Genomic DNA, 21,447 nt, shown 5'->3' on the forward strand with positions numbered 1-21,447 from the left:
TCTACTTTTTTTACTTCCATACTACAGAACACAAATATGAACATCTTCCAAGGTCCAAGCTAGAGGGAACAGTCATGGATACCACTTAAAAGTAAAGCTCACATATTTCCAGGTCCGACACCAACGAACAGTAGTGCTTGTGTCTTTTTAGGTCTAAGACAAACTTTATTCTATCCGCTACAGTAGAAATTGAAAAAAAATACTATTTCCAAATTCTCCGCCTTCACGACAAATATTCAAAGCTTTCTAAACCCAACAATAGAGGAAAGTAATGTTCACAGCTGTTTAAATCCAACACTAGAGAACAGTAATATTTACCTATTTCTAAATCCACAGGACTGTAATTGTCTCTTCTTTCAAAATCTTAAACATTATTGTTCACATTCATCTCCAAAACAGCTAGACATCAATGTTCCCATCTTTACAATCCCAAAATTACCTTTAAACCAAACTGCAAAAGGAGTAGTATTCAAATATTTCTCCCTGCAACACTTCCATATTGTAATGGTGAAATCTTTCTTAACTGAACACTATATGAAGTAATGTTGACAAGTTTAAAAATCCAAGAAAACAGAAAATTAATCAATTCAGGACAGTAACATACATCCCTTTCTGCTCTTGAACAGAAATGAGCAAATATTTCTAAATTCATCACTAAATGGCATTATTGCTCACATCTATAAAAGTCGAACATAACATTGATTTATACGTCTTTGTAAAATGCAACACTACATGACGAGAACATTCACATCTTACAGACTTGAAATGTTTACATTTAATTCCTACACCCTGCTAAGTAATGCTTACAGTTTTATGAATCCAACACTACAAGAAAGAAATATTTACGTTTTCAGAAATCCAAAAGGACATAAACCAAACAGTAATATTCATAGCTTTCTACCTCAAACATATCCAAACCTTAATGATCAGATAGTTCTAAATTCATCCCTACAAGACAGTAATGCTTACATACTTACACATCCGATGTGGCAGTAAGGTTCCCTTCATTGGAAACCCAACACTACTTGCTAGTCCTTTAGAGTCTACAAGAACATTCAATTCCAAAACTATGTGACATTAATGGTCACATCTTTATGAATCCAACACTACAAAAAAGTAATGTTCTCACCTTTATGAATCCAGCAAAATACAGCAATGCCGACATTTTTCTAAATTCAACACTGACATCAACTGTTACTTCTTTATACATCCAACAGTACAAAATAGTAATGTTACAAATGTATGTCCAAGCAATACTGGAATATAATGCTCACATCCATCTATCCAAAGCTACAGGACAGCAATGTTCACATCTTTAAGAAACTTAACTTTGCCGGGCACCAACCTTCACATGCTTCTAAATGTAACATTCCTGGAGATAAATGTTCGAGTATTTCTAAACTGAACATTACAAAAAATTAATGCTCACATCTATACAAAACCAAAACCGAATGACAGTAATGTTAAAAATCGTTCTAAATCAAAATGAGTAAGGTCCACAAACCAAAATCTCACAATGTGAGATAGTAATGCTCATATGTTTACCTCAAAAGATTACATTACAGTAACAATCACATCTTAAAAAAAAAAAAAAAAAAAAAAAACTTTACATGGCATTAATAGTTACACCTTTGTAAAGTCAGCTACTCTAGAGAGTAATGTTAAAGTGTTTCTAAAGCCAAGATTAATGAACAGTAGTGCGGATATCCTTATAAAACCTGTATAACTGGATAGAATAGTTCAACATCTTTCTAAACTCAACACTACCAGAGAACAATGTACAGATGTTTCTAAGTAGAACTGTACTGGACAGGAACATTCAAATCATTCTTAACCCAATCCTAATGGAAAGTAAAGTTCAGATCTTGATAAATCCTGCAGAACCAGACAGGGACGTTCCCATTGTTATAAACTCAATCTCTGCATGACACTAATATATTTACAACCTCCTACCACCAACGTGAAAGTATAATAATGCCCTCACCCTTCTATCTCCTTCACTACATATTAGTTTATGCTCACCTCCTTCTAAATCGAACACTACAGTAATGTTAGCATCTTTCCAAATTTAACATGTCATACTTCAATCAGCACTAGAAATCAGTAATGTTTTTTGCTCTTATATTCAATACTATATGCCAGTACTTTACACATTTTCCACGAATCACAGACATATTTCTGTCACAGGGATGCCACCTCAGTACACCAGAATATATATGACCTGGACAATATAGTTCTCAAGTTTTACAATTATACTGGAAACAGTCTGGACAGCAGCTGAATGTTGACAACCATGCAGTACTCCAGTTTACTCAAGTGTAATAGTAAGACCAAAAGGTGTGTCAAGATGGTGGTAAGTTTGGGGTTCTAGGGTGGATCACAGTCAGAAACTTGTTAAACAAATGACCCTTTTAGGGACAGGATGGCAGTGATTGGCCTGCATTTAAACCTAAGCACTTGGCCCTGGTCTGTATGAAAAGGAGTGAGATAAAGAGGTAAAATTCACTAGCTAGGCCGGAAAGATGCACCATCTCCTCAAAAGGTCTTCCGACACCTCTGATCGTTCCTAATTGCATGGATACAAGTTGGGGCTTTGGGGTAGGAAGGTGTTGTAGGGTGCTGTGCAAGTAGCAGCCGGAAGTAATAAAAATGAATAAAGATGCAGGGCAGTATTGGTTTGTGCCCTTAAAGGACCTTGTTTTGAACACTATTCCAATCACAAGCACGTTCCATGCAAATTTTGCCTCTTCTTGCAATCATTGCCTCGACCATGAATCAGAAGCCAGAAGCTTTAAGATGGAATTCGCCAACCCACCTCAGCCCCCAGATTGTCAGGCTCTCCACCTTCCCGTCACAACAGAATAAGCAGCTCTCTATAACTTCAAACTCCAGCCAGTGATGGGGCAGCATTGTAATACACTTAGAAACAACGTTTTGGGACAAATCTTGGAGACTCAAGCTGTTTATAGTAGAAAAACAAATGACACTAAATATTTGGGATACATTCTCAGATGTTTATGGACATTGATACCAAATAATTTATAAATGTAGAAAGGATATATGCCTTCGGGTGCATTATTACTGTGCTCCCTACCATTTTGGGAGTACATCAGTATGTATACCCACAAACACCTATCTTTTTTGAGAGGGCCCAACTGTTCGAACACAGTTCCAAAAGACATCTCATGGGACATGCCTTGGTCAATGTTTATTAAAAAACGTATGCCTACTTTTGCATGCATTAATGTGCGTTTCAATGTGACATTCTGTTGAAAAAGGCATGTTTATTTCTCCATGAAAACAAACTCAACAGTAATTAAACAGCCGTTGCACTTTGCCTATTTCACTGTGGCTAAAGTAACCACAGCCATTCAAGCAGAATTTGTGTCAATGATTTTATTGTTGATCACCATGAGCACAGAGCAATGCAAGTCAGGCAGTCTTGGGGAGACTCAGCAGTTGCAAAACAGGGAATAGCTGCTGCAGAGAAGTGTATGTAAGAAAATAAACACTGTTCTCAATAGAAAGTTAAATAGCAGAATGCAGTGAATACTTGGACATGCAATGTCACAGTTCAATATAACTATGACAATTCTATATTTTGTTCTATTTCAGATTTCTTTCTTTGACCTGTGTGAACTCTGAGGGGCAGACCAAATTCCCAAAGGGCGACTTGGCTTCCTTAAAATGTCATTTACAAAGAGGACAGATCTCATTTTGAAAAACAAAAGGAAGGAGTCAGCAGAAAATGCAGTGTTGACAAAGGAAAGGAGAAAGTGGAAGAGATAACTTTTAAAAGCAGTATAACTTAAATATATATATATAGAATTTTCATCATTTTGTAAAAATAAATTAACAAATTGAGCACTGCCAGTGACACGCATGCATGTTTTGTAAAAGTTTGAAGATGTATTGCCCCTTTCATTTTTACTGGCGATGTTAATGATTCACCAGAAATGCAAGTGGCTTTTTTTTATTACATTATTAAAATTAATAAAATTAGCCATTGCTCTTAAAACACACCCTATTAGATCAGGGTTCGTTGAATAGTGATCTATACCAGACTTTTCAGCTTTGGTAATAATTTTCATTCACAACAAACACCTAATTTACTAAGCTTAGGTGTACCCAGGGCAGACAGAATACATTTCAATAGAGGATTGAAAAATATTTTCTGGATTCTTTGTTTGGGGAACTGGCTTTATATTATTTTTGCTTGCCCCTTCAGACCCCTAACTTTCTAGAACCTCACTCAAACAAATATCTGCATGGACGAGAGTTAACCACATTACAAATTCACAAAGTATTTAACAAAATGGTTACTTTTAAGATTGGTCTTTGTCCAATAAGACGTGTATCTGTTGTCATGACACCCCATTATGACTCAAGTTTTACACTGGTATGTACTGCTCAATACATTTAGCAGTATTTTCTCTTCACTTGGGGAAGAAAGAAGGTATAGTTTCTTACCTGTATTTCTAGTTCTCTCATAGGAGTATTTCCATTATAGTAACAAGCGTTGAATAGTCCCGGCCATCCGCAGGGACCCCGGAGCACTTTATCCAATATATGTTCTTAAGTGATAAAGTTCACCATTTCTTCGGGAAGGCCTTAAAAAGTCACTTTAAGTCATAATGCAGCCCAGGGATAGGCTACAGTAGTCAGAGTTCTTCATCTTGGAATGGCAAAAGCAGAGACTGTAATTCCCTATGCTCTCAGATTATCTATTTTTTGCAATGGCACACCTTCACAAACCCTTTTTCTATGAGAAGACAGACATGAAGTAGTGCAGGGCCCTGTAGCCTACAGGCTGTCATAAGTAGAGAAAAAGAAAGCTGTGCCTTTAAGAACAGAGAGACCACCAATATCCCGTCATGCTAAGCCAGAGGCAGTTACCGCAGTTCTGTAGCCTATCCCTAGGCTGCATCATGAGCTTAATTGACTTTTCAAGGCCTTCCAGAAGAAAGGTAAACTTCATCACTTAAGAACATATATTGGATAAAGTGCTCCGGGGTCCCCGCGGATGGGCGGGACTATTCAACGCTTATGACTACATGAAAATCCCCTACGAGAGAACTCTTCCCATCACTTGATGTTTTTCAGCTCCACAGTTCTCATGTTAGGAAGGTGGGAGCATTCTTTTCATATCTGACAAGGCATTTTAACTTGGTGCATTCAGAGACTTCACCACTTAGAAATCCATGTTTTGACGGCTTTTTTATTTATTTGTTGCTTTAGTGAACAGCAATGAGCTAGCCAATAGAAAGTAGAATGAATGTGCAAGCAATCTCCAGAGTTGACACATAAAGCTTGCCAAAAACATACTTACAATTTCTTCTATTTGCCTGCATTTTTCATTAAATTTGGGAGTAAGAAAACTAAATATCTCAAATATTAGTTACAGGACTCCGAGTGATATCAAGGTTGGCTATATGGGGCAAGGGCAGGTCATGTTCCATATGCTTTGACTAGACGTTAGCCCCCATCACTGGCTGGACTATTCCACACTACACACACTTGTCTGAATGTACTTACCAATATTTCACCCTGTAGGATCGCATTATTAAAAAGTGGACAAATAAAGGATGAAAGGATGCAGAAATACAAGCCACAGGGACAGCGAGAAGCACAAAAAATGGTAGAAAAGAATACAAGAGAAAGTAGATAAAACAGTAAAAGAAAAAATCGTGCAATTAATATTCAGTGTTAATGGTTTAATCTTTTAAAACTCATTCAGAACAAAATGCAATGTTATATACACAACCTTTGGCAAGCACCATCCCCCATGCACTGCTCTCTGCAAGGAATGTAAAACCATGTAACACAGAGATAATGTCAATCAAAGGGACCAGGAAAGGGATGTGATCCCAACACAAGAAAATAACTAAATTGAAGATTCGAGTTTCCAGAATCAAGAGGAATGATACCCAGTGGCTCTTTGGGAAGAGATAGAAAGAAGTATATTTCTTAACATAGCAGGAAAACCTATAAAATGTTGAGACAATTGAAATTCTAACGTACAGTAACACATCAACGTATTAAGTGTGTTGATTTGTAACACATTACCCACTACTTGAATAATTTCAGACCAAAACAGAGTAGTATCTGAAGTATTTATGTAGGGCAAGCAGAGGCAGAACCTACTGCGCATTTAAGTGTGGTGCCCACAATCCACATCTTGTGTAGAAACGGTAGAATGAATATGATGGAATGATTTATATTAATGTTGCGGCATGCACTTGCACACACCAGCAAAGAATGCAGCTACAGGCAGGTAGCATGCTGGGAAATATGCTGGAACATATCCACGTCTTATTTAACATAAGCTATGCAGAGTAAGTAGGAGTTGGACACACCCTTACGTCTGACAACGTGGTTGAGTTTGATTTTGACTATCTAGCTCTTGATTTACTGTACAAGGAAGGGAGGAGTCCAGGTGTAGTGCATAATATCCTTAGGAATCCACAACTGGTTCAAACCCTAGAAGACTACATTATCATCTTGCTTGAGACTTGCTGGACCTGGAACAACTGCATAGCTCCCTACCAGGCCTGCATTTACCAATAGTCACACAAAGAGAATTGGGGATCGGGAGCGAAGTTAGAAAGGAAGGAGGTCCAGTACCCGTGCTCCCACAAGATAACGTATATGTACTGGGGGGGGGGGGGGGGGGGTAACAGTAGTTCCTCATAACTAAGAAAGCGATCAAATTGTGGTACCTACGACTCATGATAGGTTGGATCAACGTAGGTGTATTGGGGAATTTCTCCTTTTCAATATAGTGCCCTCACACACCCTTGCAAGTGTCATGCTTCATCATCGGGCGTTGCTCCTCGTGGGGGTGACGCTGCAGTCCCTCACGGGCCCCACGAGAGGGCTCTTTGGCAGCGAACTTTTGAGGAGACGCCGCAGTTGTGCATGCGGGTGTGTGGGCCTATAAAAAAGGTGAGTGGGTGTTTTAAAATTACCGAATGGTACCTAGAACCAATGTTTATTCAAGGGTCCATATGGTAAATTAACAGCCCATTTTACACTGATGTTCGTTCACTGACGATCTACACCTTAATGTTAAATCTAGAGAGGGGAAGGTCATCTCCTTACAGAACGCTGGCCACTACTCCCTCATACTTTGCATCCAATGCTGGCTGACATTCCCAGAGTCTTGAGAGTCTATCGTCCATGCAGAGACCTAAAGACTCTAAGGAAGAGTCGCATCACAGCTGGCAACAACATTGCGCAAAGATATCTCATTTTCTCTTAGCACCCACTGAGAGTTTTGCTTCAATATTAGTAGCAGTACTCATCTGCGGCTAAAACTACACTTTGAAACAACAGAATAAAGACCACTATTTGGAGAGAAGGGAATTACAACATGCCTTTGTTCAGGCACAATTTTAAATCTGGGATCGGAAAAAATTCAGGACTACTGTTTTGAAAGCCACCCTGCCACTAGCACTAAACTGTCCTCTGCTAATACACTCTGACAACACGAGTCGCACCGGAGAAGCTGGAGGTGGTGAATAGCTCCCCTGCCAAAAGGAGCAGGACAGTGGTCGTACCTGATTTGGCATGGCCCGCTTCTTATTCGTCTGTGTGTTCCTCTGCTGAGCGCTGGAAGACAGAAGGAAAAGATGACAGGAAGTTGAAGGGAACACAGGATACGAAGAACCAAAAAACGAAGAACCAAAAAACAAACAACCCTGTAGAGCGCATGGACTTGGACAGCAATACTGATGCAGAGGTTTATACAGAGGAGACAGAAGACTGGCTTGTAACTTGAGTGCAATGTGGATTCTCTCAGATCCATTAATTTATAAACTGTTGAGGTTCCCAGTAACTCACCTTCATTAAATAGATTTAACAAGTGTATGTATTTGCTTATTTAAGAGTTTTAGAGTGAACGATCAACAAAAAACAGAACTTGGAGGGACGAGAAGCAGAGCACATTAGTCAAGGGAATTATTACGGATTTTAGGTGAATGCATATGGTGATCGTGAAATCCTAGATGCAAAGGTGAACCTGAGCCTGACATTGAAGGTCGCGGGCTCAAGTCTACAGAAAGGGGTTCTTTTAGTTAAAGATAATCTAGGAGAACGATCTGCACTGAGAGGGGGTGTAGGGAGTTGAGAGAAAGAGGACTATGTTGGATCTGCATGTAGAAGGTGGGCAGAGATGTAAAGGGAGATGGGCCATGTAGAGCAAAGGCTGAGCATAGGGATGGTTTTAAATCCGTGTTCTATACAAAGCAAACTGGGGGCTAAGATTTACTGAAATCCCCGTTTTAAAAAACTAACAGCTATTAAGCGCAGGTTTTCAAAAGTTTAAAATCTGATCACCAGACTCTCCTACAGTGGTGTACTCAAATTTCATAAAACAATTTAAAAACTGAACTAAGACGTGTGAAGAAACACCTCAGACACCCATGGTTTAGGGATACCACAAACGGTTTCAAAAAATAACTAACATTTGAGATGAGCCAAAATGAGGTGCCGGCATTCTTCCTCTAGCACTGTAATCTCCAAGACAAGTCAAATAATAAAACTGACAGTGGATAGAAAGCACAATTTACTATTTGGGAAAAGCTTAAAATGTGGTCAGTAGCGCACTATTTTATTGTCAGCTGTGAGCTGAATATGGTCACGGTCTGCACAAAGTTAAAAAAAAAAAATGCAGAAAAGAATTTTACACACACCTTTGGTAGAGCTATAACAATAAATCCTAAGAAACTCAGTGAATGGCTTCTCACACACAGGGGTGGAAGAGCGAATCAGTGAGTGCCCTGCACAGGGCCGAAGATCTTTCTTAATGCAGCAGTACTCTGGTACAGTTGATATCTGACCCAATGGCACACATCATATACTCACTCAACACGACCATCTATGCAAGATACCCACCCGGGCATGTGCTGCTCTGTATAGTAACAGCTGAGGAAAGTGTGATGCAGAAGAGGTCCACAGAGGAAAGAATGGAGGTGTCACAAGGAAAAACAGGAGAGATCGTGAGAAGAGAACTGTGAAGGAAGCATGAAAAGCAGAAAACGAGAAAAAAAACAGTGCACACAATGAGGAAATGGAAGGGTACCGCAGCTACACAGGCTGTTTGGGCTTTAAAGGGTTTGTACAACTAGTTGAGAAATTCACAAAATACACTGACCATGAGTCACAGAAACATTAACCAGATGTTGAGAGGTTCGGCTTTCTAACTAGGGTAACCTGACAAGCGTCCTTGATCTAATCACAAGAGCCCCACCAGATGTGCTACTAAGTACATGCAAAACAGATACAAAGCTGCTACAACGAACACGAGCATTCCCAGCAATCTCACAAAGGCCTGTAAGGGCTAGGGCAACCAGTAACGCAGCGTGTGGTGCATCTGAGCATGAACTACCAACTAATGACCTTTCTGAAATACCAGCTTGTTGGGAAAGCCTCAGTTTTTCAACGGCCAGTCCACTTAGGGATTAATAAGACATTTCAGTTTGTGCGTCAATAAGCAATATTTGGTCAGTGAATTGGGAAGGCTCGTCAGAAGCCTGGAGAAAACATTGGGTAAGTGAACATTCCCAGTCTTGGTGCCTACACTGAGCACTTCTTTTCATTTAGGTACAATCGTTCTCATACTTCCTTTTATAGACAAACACATTTGTCTCCTTCTTACTCTCTCGTTTGTTGAAGTCCATATACAACTTCAATAACCATCTGGGAAAGCCTCTACCAACTACAAGCGCCCTTGGTCTCAAAGGAAATTACCCAATCAGAAAACGACACACAGTCACTCTGAGAACTTGTTGATCTCCACCTTAAAGCAAGATGTGCCTGGAGACCAACTTGGTGCCACTGCTAGCAAGAAGTGCTCCTCCCATGGACCAACCTTTCCAGATTGGCGACATAGTGCTGTCAACACAAAAGGAGGTCTTAATCTAACACTAAAGATAGGGACACTTCCGGTCTGATTAAAGGCAAGATGGGAGACAGAAATCCATGTAGAGCAGGACAGATTCCACCAATCTGAGAAGCAAAAACATTCCTGCCAGGTCTGCCATAGGTAATCCTTCTCTAATGTTAAAGCTTTTATCTACAGATCATGTGTAACCATCCAGATTCACCAATCAGAAAAAACATCACCCGTGTCTGATAAGCTGGGGGCTCTGGCCCACAATTCTCCCTTGTTTCCAACTACTTGATCTCACCCAAACCTATGGTGTCATAAACAGACATGCAATCTGTATCTCTGGTTTAGACGAGTTAATCAAGTGGCCCAAAAAGGAGTCAATGTTAAAAACAATCTGTAACTTCCACCTTTTTTTCTCCCTTTGAAGCAGGCCCAGAAAAGACAACTGTTTTAAAATGTACAAACAGACTAATCTGTGTGGCTTGGTTGTGTGGTCACACTCCATGGCATATGCAAAACGTTAGTAACTTGATGTTTTTGCAACATGGGGTTAAGAACAAAGCCATGCAAGTTGTCGAGTATCCAGCGAAAGATAGTTGGTTATACAGGACTACCAGCTTTTGTATCGAGTTAAAAACACACAAACTTGTTTGTGGATACCCCAAGCAGGACTTCTATGCCCCTAAAAAGGGGAGCTCCAATCCCCGTACCTCACCCACACAACCCTTCGCAGACGTACACACCCTTAGGGGTAGGCTGGTGAAGTCAGCAAGCCTGTCATTCAAAAAGAAGTATGAACATACATAAACACAAGGTGATTTTCTACAATGCAACATCTCATACTAGCAAGCTATCTAGAGGAAGTTGAGAAAACTAAAGCCATTGAGAAGAGACTTTCAATGGTCATGTGAACCTGGAGACCTTTAGTGAACGCTCAAGAAATTCCTAATTTAGCAAAAGGCCCATCATTAACTTCGAAATACACAGAGGGAGAAATCCTATTGAGCAAATAAACTGCCAGCACCTCCACTCCCAAGAGAAATCATGAGCATCTTTTCTAAGGCTATATCTATTCATTCACATCACAAAGTAAGGGGAATCCTAGAGTGTAATGTCTAATTTTACACACACTGAAGTTTGCATTACACAGGCAGGAAGTTCTCCTCTGCGCCACAAAGTGGAAGTGTTGGTCTAAGACGTAAGGCAGCCTTAGCATTTGATGTGCAGTTTGAGCTGGGCTTGCATTACACACACACTGCTAGGGGAGACTTTATTTATACCCTTAATTCCAAGATTCAGGTGCTCGGTGAAAAGGGATCCAGTGTTACTTTTGCATACAATATCCTCACAGTTATACAAGGTGTACTCAATAGATAGGAGTGTACTCAAACTGCCAGTTGGACGATGTCAAAGCCTTACATTTTAATATTATATTTTAGTATTTGTGTATTGTTTAAGGTCACCTTGGTAAATTCAGAGCGCCCTGTTCTACTGCTACACACACTAATGTAAATTGGTTCTGCCAATTAACTTCAAAAAAATCTCCGCTCCAACGTCACCCAGAGGCCGTCCTGTAGTTTACATCTGGGTGGATCACTGTGGGCGGAGACTATTGTATTACCTAATAGAGAAATATCTTCTCCTGTGCAACAGGCAGCTTGTGTGGTTTGTATTGCTAGAGAGAAAAGGGGCGATCATTCAGTTACAAACTTTCTACGGTGCCTTCTTGGCCACCTGCACTCAGAGCACTGCCTGCTTTCCAGAGGTTCACTCCACTAACATTGGATATTTTTCTCGAATATTTAACATCTAGGTCAAACGATGGATGGCCTTCTGGCACATTACCTTTCACCTGGCGCCTTTTAGAAGCTGGAGGCATCACATTGTTGGGAATTGATAAGTTGGAGGCTTACGAACAGTACTCGGTTCAAGGAGTGAGCAGCAAGCCCAATGGAATATGGTGGATCAAGAGGGCTAGAAGAATCTGGAAGCAGGGAGGTCGAAGAGCAATCGGAGGGAGACTAATTAGGTTAATCGTTCACGGGGTCTAGAGAGCAGAATACAATGTGGAACTGGAGCCGACATCATAAACATACAAAGTTTTGCTCTCAGTTGTAATCAGTGGGAGAGAGCTCCATAAGACCAACCTCAAAACACAGACACGGAGCCCGCCTAAGCATTACTTCCACCAACACGTTTTTCTCCTAATCAGAGAAAAATACACGTCTGCGCAAGTCGGTGGAAAATCCTAGACTGCAAAATACAGACCTAGATTCTGGTATCCAACAGAAGCCATGTGCTCGGCGGCAGAGTTACTAATTTAACTGTCAAAACCACACTTTAAAGAAGCTGTGTGGGAGCTCTAACAGCATGTCGCCCACCAGTTAGATGACTTTCTCTATACCAGTCTAGTAGGGTTGAAGTCTTCTAAAAGAGCAAACAATGAATACACCAAGCAGAAACATCACCCCCAGTTTAAAAATGGTATCTCAGGAAGACTAGAGGCTAGAGTATGCATTCCCTGGAACAGGTTTAGAAGAGATGCATGGCAAATCAGATTGCTATATTGAAGAGCAATCATGGACAATGCGGGGATAGGTTGGCTGCTTTTTGGTAAAAGGAATGAAGGACAGCATCTTTTGGAAGCAGGCAAAGCCAGACGTAGAGACTAGGGGGCTGCAGGGATCATACTAGTGAAGTAACTGACCTGCCACATGGAACTGCAAAACTCTCCATGATCAGATGCAAAACAGTAGAAGAATATGCAGAAGCACCATCAGCACTATCCCGGAACATCATTTTTGTTTAAAATGCATTACTGTTAAAAATCCTTTTTAAATCTACGGCCCGATTACAATCTTGGGGGATGGGATATTCCGTCACAAACCGGACAGCTATCCAGTGCACTGTATGACAAGTTCCATTATATCCTATCGAACTTGTAATACGGCGGACGGGATATCCATCACATTTGTGATGGAGTATCCCACCCGCCAATACCGTAATCAGGCCTACAGTCCTGGAATGAACACAAAAAACTACCACGGCCAAAGCAAATAGTTCTCACTTCGACCTATCGGCATTGAGAATGGTTATTAGCGATGCTGTGCAGCATGGCTCAAGAAGAAACCATTAAAACCCCAAAACGCTATGGCTTGGCCGTGTGGCTATTAGTAGGTGTGTGCACCATGCAGCATGCACATACAAAATGCACAGGTGCTTTTTAAAAATTATTTACTCATCTAAGTTGGACTGTTAAATAAAGAAAGTAGTGTAAAAAGCATTAAAAAAGTGAGCGGAGGACGCAATAAGGAGAGTGGGTGTGGAAGCAACACGATGGTGCGGGTGGGGCGACACGGAGGACGCTGCTGGGGGGGAACAATGACAGAGGACGGGGTTGTAAGCAACATGGAGGGAGGCAGGAAAAGTGCATAACTGTTGAGAGAGAGCAATGTAGGACACTGGGGAACAGTAGCAAATGGGCGAAGAGAGCGCAACGAGGAACAGGGAGGCACATGTGAGAAAGCAATGCGGGCGGGGAAGCGGACAAGGGCAAGCACAACACGGACAGGAGTTGGGGAGAAGTACAAGGTGAGGACAACATGAAGCGCAGAGGTGGGGTGAAGAGAAGCACACGAGAGAGACAGTTAGGATAACACTCATGGAGGTCTGAAGAAAAAGAAAGTGTCAAATATAAGCAGAGGAAGGACACAAGTAAAGAGATCCTTCTCCATAGTAATTGAGGGCAAGGTTGAGTGAAAGGGTGATATTGGTTACGGTAGATATGGTAATGAGGGTGGTGGTCTTGAGGATGAGAGTGGTGGTGTTGAGTAGGGTGGTGGTGATTAGGCTGGTGGTAAGTTGTTCGGGTAAGGACGAGGGTAGGGTGGTGGTTAGGGTCGAGGCGTGGGTAGGGTAGTGGTGGTTAGGGTGGCAGTTGTTGCTAGGCTGGTGCCGGTGGTGGTAGGATAGTTAGGGTTGTGATGATGGTGTGAAGGTGTTGGTGGTATGGTAGTGGGTGTAGGTAGTGCTTGCATTTGGTGTGTCTGCGTGTGTCCGAGCACGTAAGCGGGTTTGTTTCAAATGTTAATGATCCCCTATTTCCTAAAACAAATATAATCCCAGCAATATCTTTCCAAAAGCCTATATGGAATATAATTTTAAACAAGGAATAGCAAATATTGAGAAAAGGCACTCACAGAGACGGATAGTTCGCAGATGACTTAATTACCTCGTAAAATGTGAACAATAAGACATGAAGCGCCATGAGGTACTGTTAATGACAGATGTGCAGTATAAAAGAATAAATCATATAAAAACTAGTTTTACTGAGACAGATCTGTAGAACTGCTCCTCCTCCAAAACACATTGTGCCACTAGAAACATGATCCTGCTGTTTATCCCCTCCAGTGACGCCAGAGAGCGTTTATTTCATACCACATATGCATCGCAAATCACCTAGCATGTATCAGCCTGTTTGCAACATGCATAAGTAGCATATTGCATTGTGGGGCTTGTAGTCTCGCTTGTACTTTTTCAATGATTGACTCAACATTTGCGGGGACAATGTGCTGCTTATTAAAAAAGTTAGTGCCGTTTCAATAATCAACTCGTCATGTCCACACTTGGCAGCTAGAGGCAAGGGTACATGAATGTCTTGGGGGTTGTGAAATCCTAACTACAGGTTCGAAGATGCTGAGCCTGTGGGCTGCTTTAGGGCTGTCACAGGTGCCTCAGGGGCACACAGTCACCATAAATGTTGGTATTATGTCGACTCGTACGATGACAATTATATTATGTGCAAGCTTGGTTGCCACAAACCCCTTGATGGGGTTTGTTTTATATAAAAGGGATTAGCTTCGGTAGTCAAATTGCTGTCTATTTCCCACACGCACCCCTTTTCGTACAAGGAGAGGGGCGGAAGGAACCCTTATGGAGTGCAGCAAAGAAAATTAGGGGGGAAAAAGTATCTTCAAAAGCGCTTGAGCAGTGGCAGTCACTAGGCACCACGAGGAGGCAGTACTTCGGTCGTGCTCCAGTGGAGGGGCAAACACACAGAGTAAGTAAAGACGGCAAGTGCTGACCAAAGAGAAGCAAAGAAATGAGTGACAAAGCCAAATAATGTTAACCCAACCGCGCATATGCTGTCTCAGGCGAGAGCTAAAGGTTACTTATTTCAGTAATGCCTTATCTGATACTGACTATCTAGGTCCACATTGCTTCCCTTAGAATATTACTCAGGCAGCAGACTGGAACTGGAAATTTTCTAGCAGTACGTCTGCACGTCAGTGGCATCCGTCAGCTCAGTGTCGGCAGCACTGGATGTGACATGTGCGGGGTCTATATAGGCACCACCATAGTGCACTGACATAGGTTTCTTTTTGGGACATTTCAGAGCCAGAAGCATGGAGCCACAACTGAATACTAACTGACCAGTGTGCAGGGTAACCCTATGCAAAGAATTTGCTTGCATAACGGGCGGGCTAGGATGGTATTGGAAGTTAGATGGTCTCTAGCAGATGAGGCGCTACTGTGTAAAGTAACTAGTTAATCTGATCGAGACTTCTAGATCTCCGAAGATTGGGCTGCAAACCGATTTTGACCATGAAGTCCTGGAGAACTTAACGAGCAAAGTGCCCATCATGACGGGCCCAACTGTCCAGGCAGTAGTGCTTAGCAAAACTATGCAGAGACACCCATGTTGCAGTTATGCAAAGATGTCCATGAAAGGGGTTTCGTGAACTAACACAGTGGTCGAAGCCTTGGTTCTGGTGGAATGAGCACACAAGCCCTCAGAGGGTTGCTTCTTGGCAGTGTATAGCAGATTTTAAAGCAGAGCACAATCCACCCTGAGATGGTCCATTTCTGCAGTCTTTCCTTTCTTGGCCCAGACAAACTCAATGAAGAGTTTATCGTCCACCTGGAACTCTTTGGAACATTCAATGTGGAACAATAATGCTATTTTTGGGTCCAGGCAGTGGAGTCTATCCTCCTCTTTGGAAGTGTGAGGTAGAACAAAGAAGGTCAACAGTGTTCCAGTCTGGCCTATGTGAAAAGGTGTCTTATTCAAGCAAAGGCCCAAGATTGGATAGATGGTCATGGTATCTTAAGCCCACTCCAGGCAGGCTTCTGGGCTCATACAATTACTATAGACCAGGTTTTTCGATTCATATTAATATACTGGTAGACGGCAGTTCTTGGAAAGGGCAGCATGAATGCTACTTTTTTTTTTTACCTCAAGTCAGCCTTTGACCTGGTCTCACACGAACTTTGGGGGGTACTTCAGGAGCTCAGGATGCCTATTGACTTACTCTCCTTAATTGTTCGCCTCCATTAAGAAAACTTCGCTCAAAATCACTGAGGGGCACAGGGAAGTAAGAGACTGACCCCTTTCCTGTAGAGAAAGGAGTACGCCAAGGCTGCGACATGGCACCCACATTATTTTCACTTTTTATTAATGGAATCGCCAAATTTGTATCCTCTATTGCCACAGATGCACCAGTTTTAGCAGGTAAAAAAATTCTGATCGTAATGTTCGCAGATGACACGCGTATAATTTCCAAAACTCTGAGTAGGTTACAGTGTGCACTGCAACGTTTTGAGGAGATCATGACCTTCAACCAGCATAGGTCGTTCAAGGGTAGCATGGTAATGGATGGGTTACCCCATGATCAGGTAGATGCATTAATTTCCTTAGGTATCACCTTGCAGAAGGAATTGAGATGGAGGACACATATTGATACTATGGTATTAAAAGACCGGCAATTAGCCGGTGTCTTGACCAAGGAATTTTCAAACATCGTTGACTAAGCCTCTTACCGCGGTGATGCAGATTTACAGCGCCAAGGTGGTGAGCTCAGTCTTATATGGTGCCGGATTATGGAGCTTCGAGAAACTCACGCAACTAGCTGCATCAGAGAGCAGGTTCTTTCGAGTTATCACAGGTTTACCCCCAAAATACACCCATGCTGCCCCTGTGGAATGACCTGGGCAGAAAAGCACTGCCGGATATAGCAAGACTACGTCCCATCCTTAACTGGCGTAGAATTTGGTGCATGCCAGAATTCGTTATTTTTGCAGCAAGTCTTAGGGACATTATTGATGCTGACCACTTTCATAAGGTTGGCTGGCTGTGTGATATTAGAAGTCCTTTGGCTAGTATTGGTCTGTCGTCTTTGTGGGAAACTCCTAATAGTTCCCAGTTTCTATCAAGAGACTCAATTAAGCAAAGATATTGGGAACTGATCGAACAAGACGCAAATATAAGAAGTGACGGCAGAACGCTGACGGGGAACTTCTTACAAATAAAACCATGGCCGAGTCTTTAGCTTCACTAGGATGTAATCTCAAAGCCCTTAGATCGTAAAGGAAAATGCTGCTTACCAGTATGCATCTGTTCTTGGCATACAGAGCTGTAGATTTGTATACTTGCGCATAGATTGCCATCTGGAGTTGGGCTCGGATGTTTGCACTTTGTTTTTATCTTGGAAGAAGTCTTTGTAGTCACGAGGTAGGTGACTTCTCCTTAGGACGACCGTGCGCATGGACATCGACTCCCATCTCCAGATTGTTTTGCCATGGAGGGTTATGATTGAGTTGGTAAGAAATCGAAAAGGATGTCCATGTGTAATGTATCTAAGTAAGATAGCACTGGAACAGATCGAGGTATCCGGGGAGGCGGATGGGCGTATACGAATCTACACCTCTACATGCCAAGAAAAGATGCATACTGGTAAGTAGCATTTTTCGTTCGAGGCATACGAGCTGTAGATTGTATACTTGTGCATAGACTATACAGCAGTTACCTCCTTAGCGGTGGCTACCTGCATCTGTTGCAGTGGTTTTAAAAAGTGTTCTTAATACAGCCTGGCCCACACTAGGTTGTTGCTTTGCTTGCACATCTACACAATAGTGTTTGGTAAAAGTGCGTGGTGTAGACCAAGTTGCTGCTTTGCAGATGTCATCTAGGGGAATGTTCCCTAAGAATGCCATAGACGCCCCTAGTTTACATGTGGAGTGAGCTCTAGGGGGAATGGTTAAGGTGCGTTTAGCTTTATCATAGTATGTATTTAACAATCCACCTTGCAATGCCTGTTTTTGAGATAGGATTGCCTTTATGAGGTGGGGAGAAAGCTACAAAAAGTTGTTTAGTCTTTCTAAAGGATTTTGTTCTTTCAATGTAGTAAAGTATTGCTCTTTTTACGTCTAGCGTGTGAAGAGCTCGTTCTGCTACAGAGTCTAGTAGAGGTAAGAACACAGAGTTTTACAGACTAGTTAAGGTGGAAAGGAGACACTACTTTAGGTAGAAATTTTGGGTTAGTCCTAAGAACCACTTTGTTATGATGAATTTGCAGAAATGGTTCTAGTCTGGTTAATGCCTGGAGTTCACGGACTCTTCTGAGAGAGGTGATTGTAACCAGGAAAGCTACTTTCCAGATGAGAAATTGTAATTCGCATTTATGCTGAGGTTCAAATCGGGGACCCATTAGTCTGGTAAGGACCACATTTAAGTTCCATTTTGGAGAGGGTGGAACTCTAGGTGGGATTATTCTTTTGAGTCCTTCCCAAATGCTTTGATAGCTGGTACTCTAAACGAAGAAAAATGTTGTTGCAGCGAGATGTAGTCGAATGGATGTATACGCTAGGTTATATTGTTGTAGATGCAAAAGGTAACAGATGATGTTTTGAATGGAAGCATCTAGTGCGTTGATTTTGTTATTTGTACAGTAAATTACAAATCTTTTCCACTTTGCGGCAAGCTCTAGTGGTAGGACGTCTAACCTGTTTAATGATGTTCATGCAGTCTGGCGGGAGATTGGGGTAGCCAAACTCAAAGATTTCAGGAGCCAGATCGCAAGGTTGAGTTGACTGGGATCTGGTTGCCTTATCTTTCCATGGTTCTGAGTGAGAAGCTTGGGTGAGAGACGTAGCTTTTGATAAGGAACTACTGATAGTTCCAAGAGGGTTGTGAACCATGGCTGTCGGGCCCATGTTGGTGCAAACAGGATCATTGTGAGTGAATGCTGTTTGCACTTCCGAACCACTAGCAGGATGAGTGGGAGTGGCACAAAAGCATAGCAAGTGTGTATGACCAGTTCATCCATAGCGGATTGCCTTTGGACAATAGGTGTGGATACCTGGATGCGAAGCTTGGGCATTTTGGTGTGTGGCAAACAGGTCTATTTCTGGGTAGCCCCACATTTGAAAGAATGGAAGCAGACCTGGAGGATGCAGTTCCCATTCCTGTATCTGCTGTCTTTGAGCAGATCCGCAATCTAATTGTGTACTCCTGGGAGGTGTTCTGCACGGATGTATATGTTTTGCGGAATGGCCCATCTCCATATGCTTTGAGCAAGGTGTGAAAGCTGCAGAGAGTGTGTGTCCCCTGTTTTTGTATTTAATACATTGCTGTCATGTTTTCTGAATGGATCAGGACAGCTTTGCCTACGAGGTGGAGTTGAAAGGATTTCAATGCTAGGGAAATGGCTAGCAATTCTAGATAATGTATGTGGGATTGTTTTTGTTGAGAGGTCCATATGCCCTGAATAGTATGATTTTGAAGATAAGCTCCCCAGCCGGTGAGCGATGCGTCTGTTGTGAGCACTATCTGTGGAACCGGGTCGAGGAACGGCCGCCCTTTGGAAAGGTTTTGAGTGTTCCACCACTGCAGAGAGCGATGTGTGAGGCTGTCCAGCAACACCAGATCTGTTAGCTGACCTTGAGCCTGGTTGCACTGACGTGCAAAACACTTCTGTAAGGACGCATCTGGAGTCTTGCGTAAGGGACGATGAGGCCATCAACCCGATTAAATGCATGAACAATCAAGCTGGCAACGAGTGTTGAGGCGTACATTTTGATATGAGGGCTTGCATGGTGCTTATTCTGACAGGGTTGGGATATGCTAGAGCTTTTGAAGTATTTATTGTAGCGTCTAGATATTGTTGTGTTGTGGACGGTTGGAGATGGGATTTAGAGAGGTTGAATCCCAAATCGTGAAGCAACTGTATTGTTTTGTATGTGTGTTGACACAGCTGCTGTGTGACTTGGCTTTTATGAGCCAGTTGTCCAGGTAAGGAAAAACGTGAACATGTGCTCTTTGTAAGTGAGCCGCCACTACTGCGAGGCACTTTGTGAAGACTCTGGGTGCTGTGGTCACTCCGAATGCGAGGACTTTGAATTGGTAGTGTTGGCCGTTTATCACAAACCTGAGTTATTTCCTGTGAGCGAGGTGAATGGGAATATGAAAGTAGGCATCCTTTAAATCGAGAGTGGACAGAAAGTCGCCTTGTTGAAGCGTGACCATATGGAAATGTTCTGACTGAATGTATAGATTTAATGGCCTGAGGTCCAGTATTGGTCTGAGAGAGCGGTCCTTTTTTGGGATTAGAAAGTACAATTAATACACTTCTGTGCCTTGATGAGGCAAAGGGACTGGTTCTATTGCATGGTTTTGTAACACGGAGAGAACCTCTTGTTTGACAAGAGTGAGATGTTCTGAGGACATTGGGCGTTCTTTGGGAGGAATGTTTGGTGGACTACCAGTGAGTTCCAGGCAATAACCATACTGGATAATTTGTTTCACCCACTTGTCTGCTGTAATGGAATTCCAGACAGGTAAGAACAGTGATAGGCGTCCCCTGACAGGAGTGGAATGGTCGGCGGGTAGCAGGGGGAAGTCACTGCTTCGTTGCAGTCGAAGTGCGGGTGGAATTATTTTTGCCTCTTCCCCTATTGTCGTTTCCTCTATATCCTCCTCGATAGTACCCTCGGAGGAGGAAGGTTGATTTTGGTTTTTGTAAGTAGGAGGTATTCTCAGATGACAATGTTTTGGAGCCACCCCTATAAAAGGAGCGACAAAAGTAGCCTCCGTTAGAGGGTAGTTGTAGGGCTCCCATAGATTTGGCAGTTTCTGTATCTTTCTTAATTTTTTCTAATGAGTCTACATTTGGTCCAAAAAGATGATGTTGGTTAAAGGGCTGGTTTAGTATAGCGGACTGTACCTCTTGTTTGAATCTGGAGATTCAAAACCAAGAATGGCGGCGTAGCAAGACGATGGTGTTAATGCCACGGGATGCTGTGTCAAATGCAAAAACAACAATTGATGGACAGAATGCAGAACAATGTCATACATTCACCCCAGTACAGAGATCTGGGCCTAAATCAATCGTTTTTTTGCTCACCATGCCTTTCCAGTTTGAACACAGCCATATGCAAATCAGTCTTGACCCTGTGCCTCATGGGAACAGTCCAGCCCGAACTGCTAAGCCAGGTCCTCCCTGGACTGGAAACAAGCATCCTAGGACAATACCCTTGTATTGATCTGGTAAATGCTGTATTCGCTTTTGTAGTTGATCATAGTGCGCTCTGTCATAGAGTGCTAGGAGGGCTTGCACATTGGCAATACGCCAACTATTAGCAGCCTGTGACGCAATTCGATTGCCTGAAGCGTCTATAAGCTTTGACTCCTTATAAGGAGGAGGTGCGTCGCCTGTGGCTTGTGAATTGGCTCGATTGCGGACATTAGATACAACATGGGAGTCCAGGGGCACTTGACC

The 21,447-nt window shown here is 42.3% G+C and overlaps 1 protein-coding gene across 4 annotated transcripts in view; it reads right to left on the reverse strand.

The window, feature by feature from the left end:
• Positions 1-21,447, reverse strand: part of DNM2 (dynamin 2) — a 752,889-nt gene that overhangs the window by 331,562 nt on the left and 399,880 nt on the right. For all 4 annotated transcript variants that reach the window (XM_085600673.1, XM_085600674.1, XM_085600670.1 and 1 more), the window contains exon 13: positions 7,560-7,611. In XM_085600673.1, coding sequence (XP_085456799.1) covers positions 7,560-7,611 — 52 coding nt within the window. The remainder of the gene's footprint in view (positions 1-7,559; positions 7,612-21,447) is intronic.

This window comes from Triturus cristatus, chromosome 4_2 (assembly GCF_964204655.1).
Source record: "Triturus cristatus chromosome 4_2, aTriCri1.1, whole genome shotgun sequence".
Classification (NCBI taxonomy): domain Eukaryota; kingdom Metazoa; phylum Chordata; class Amphibia; order Caudata; family Salamandridae; genus Triturus; species Triturus cristatus.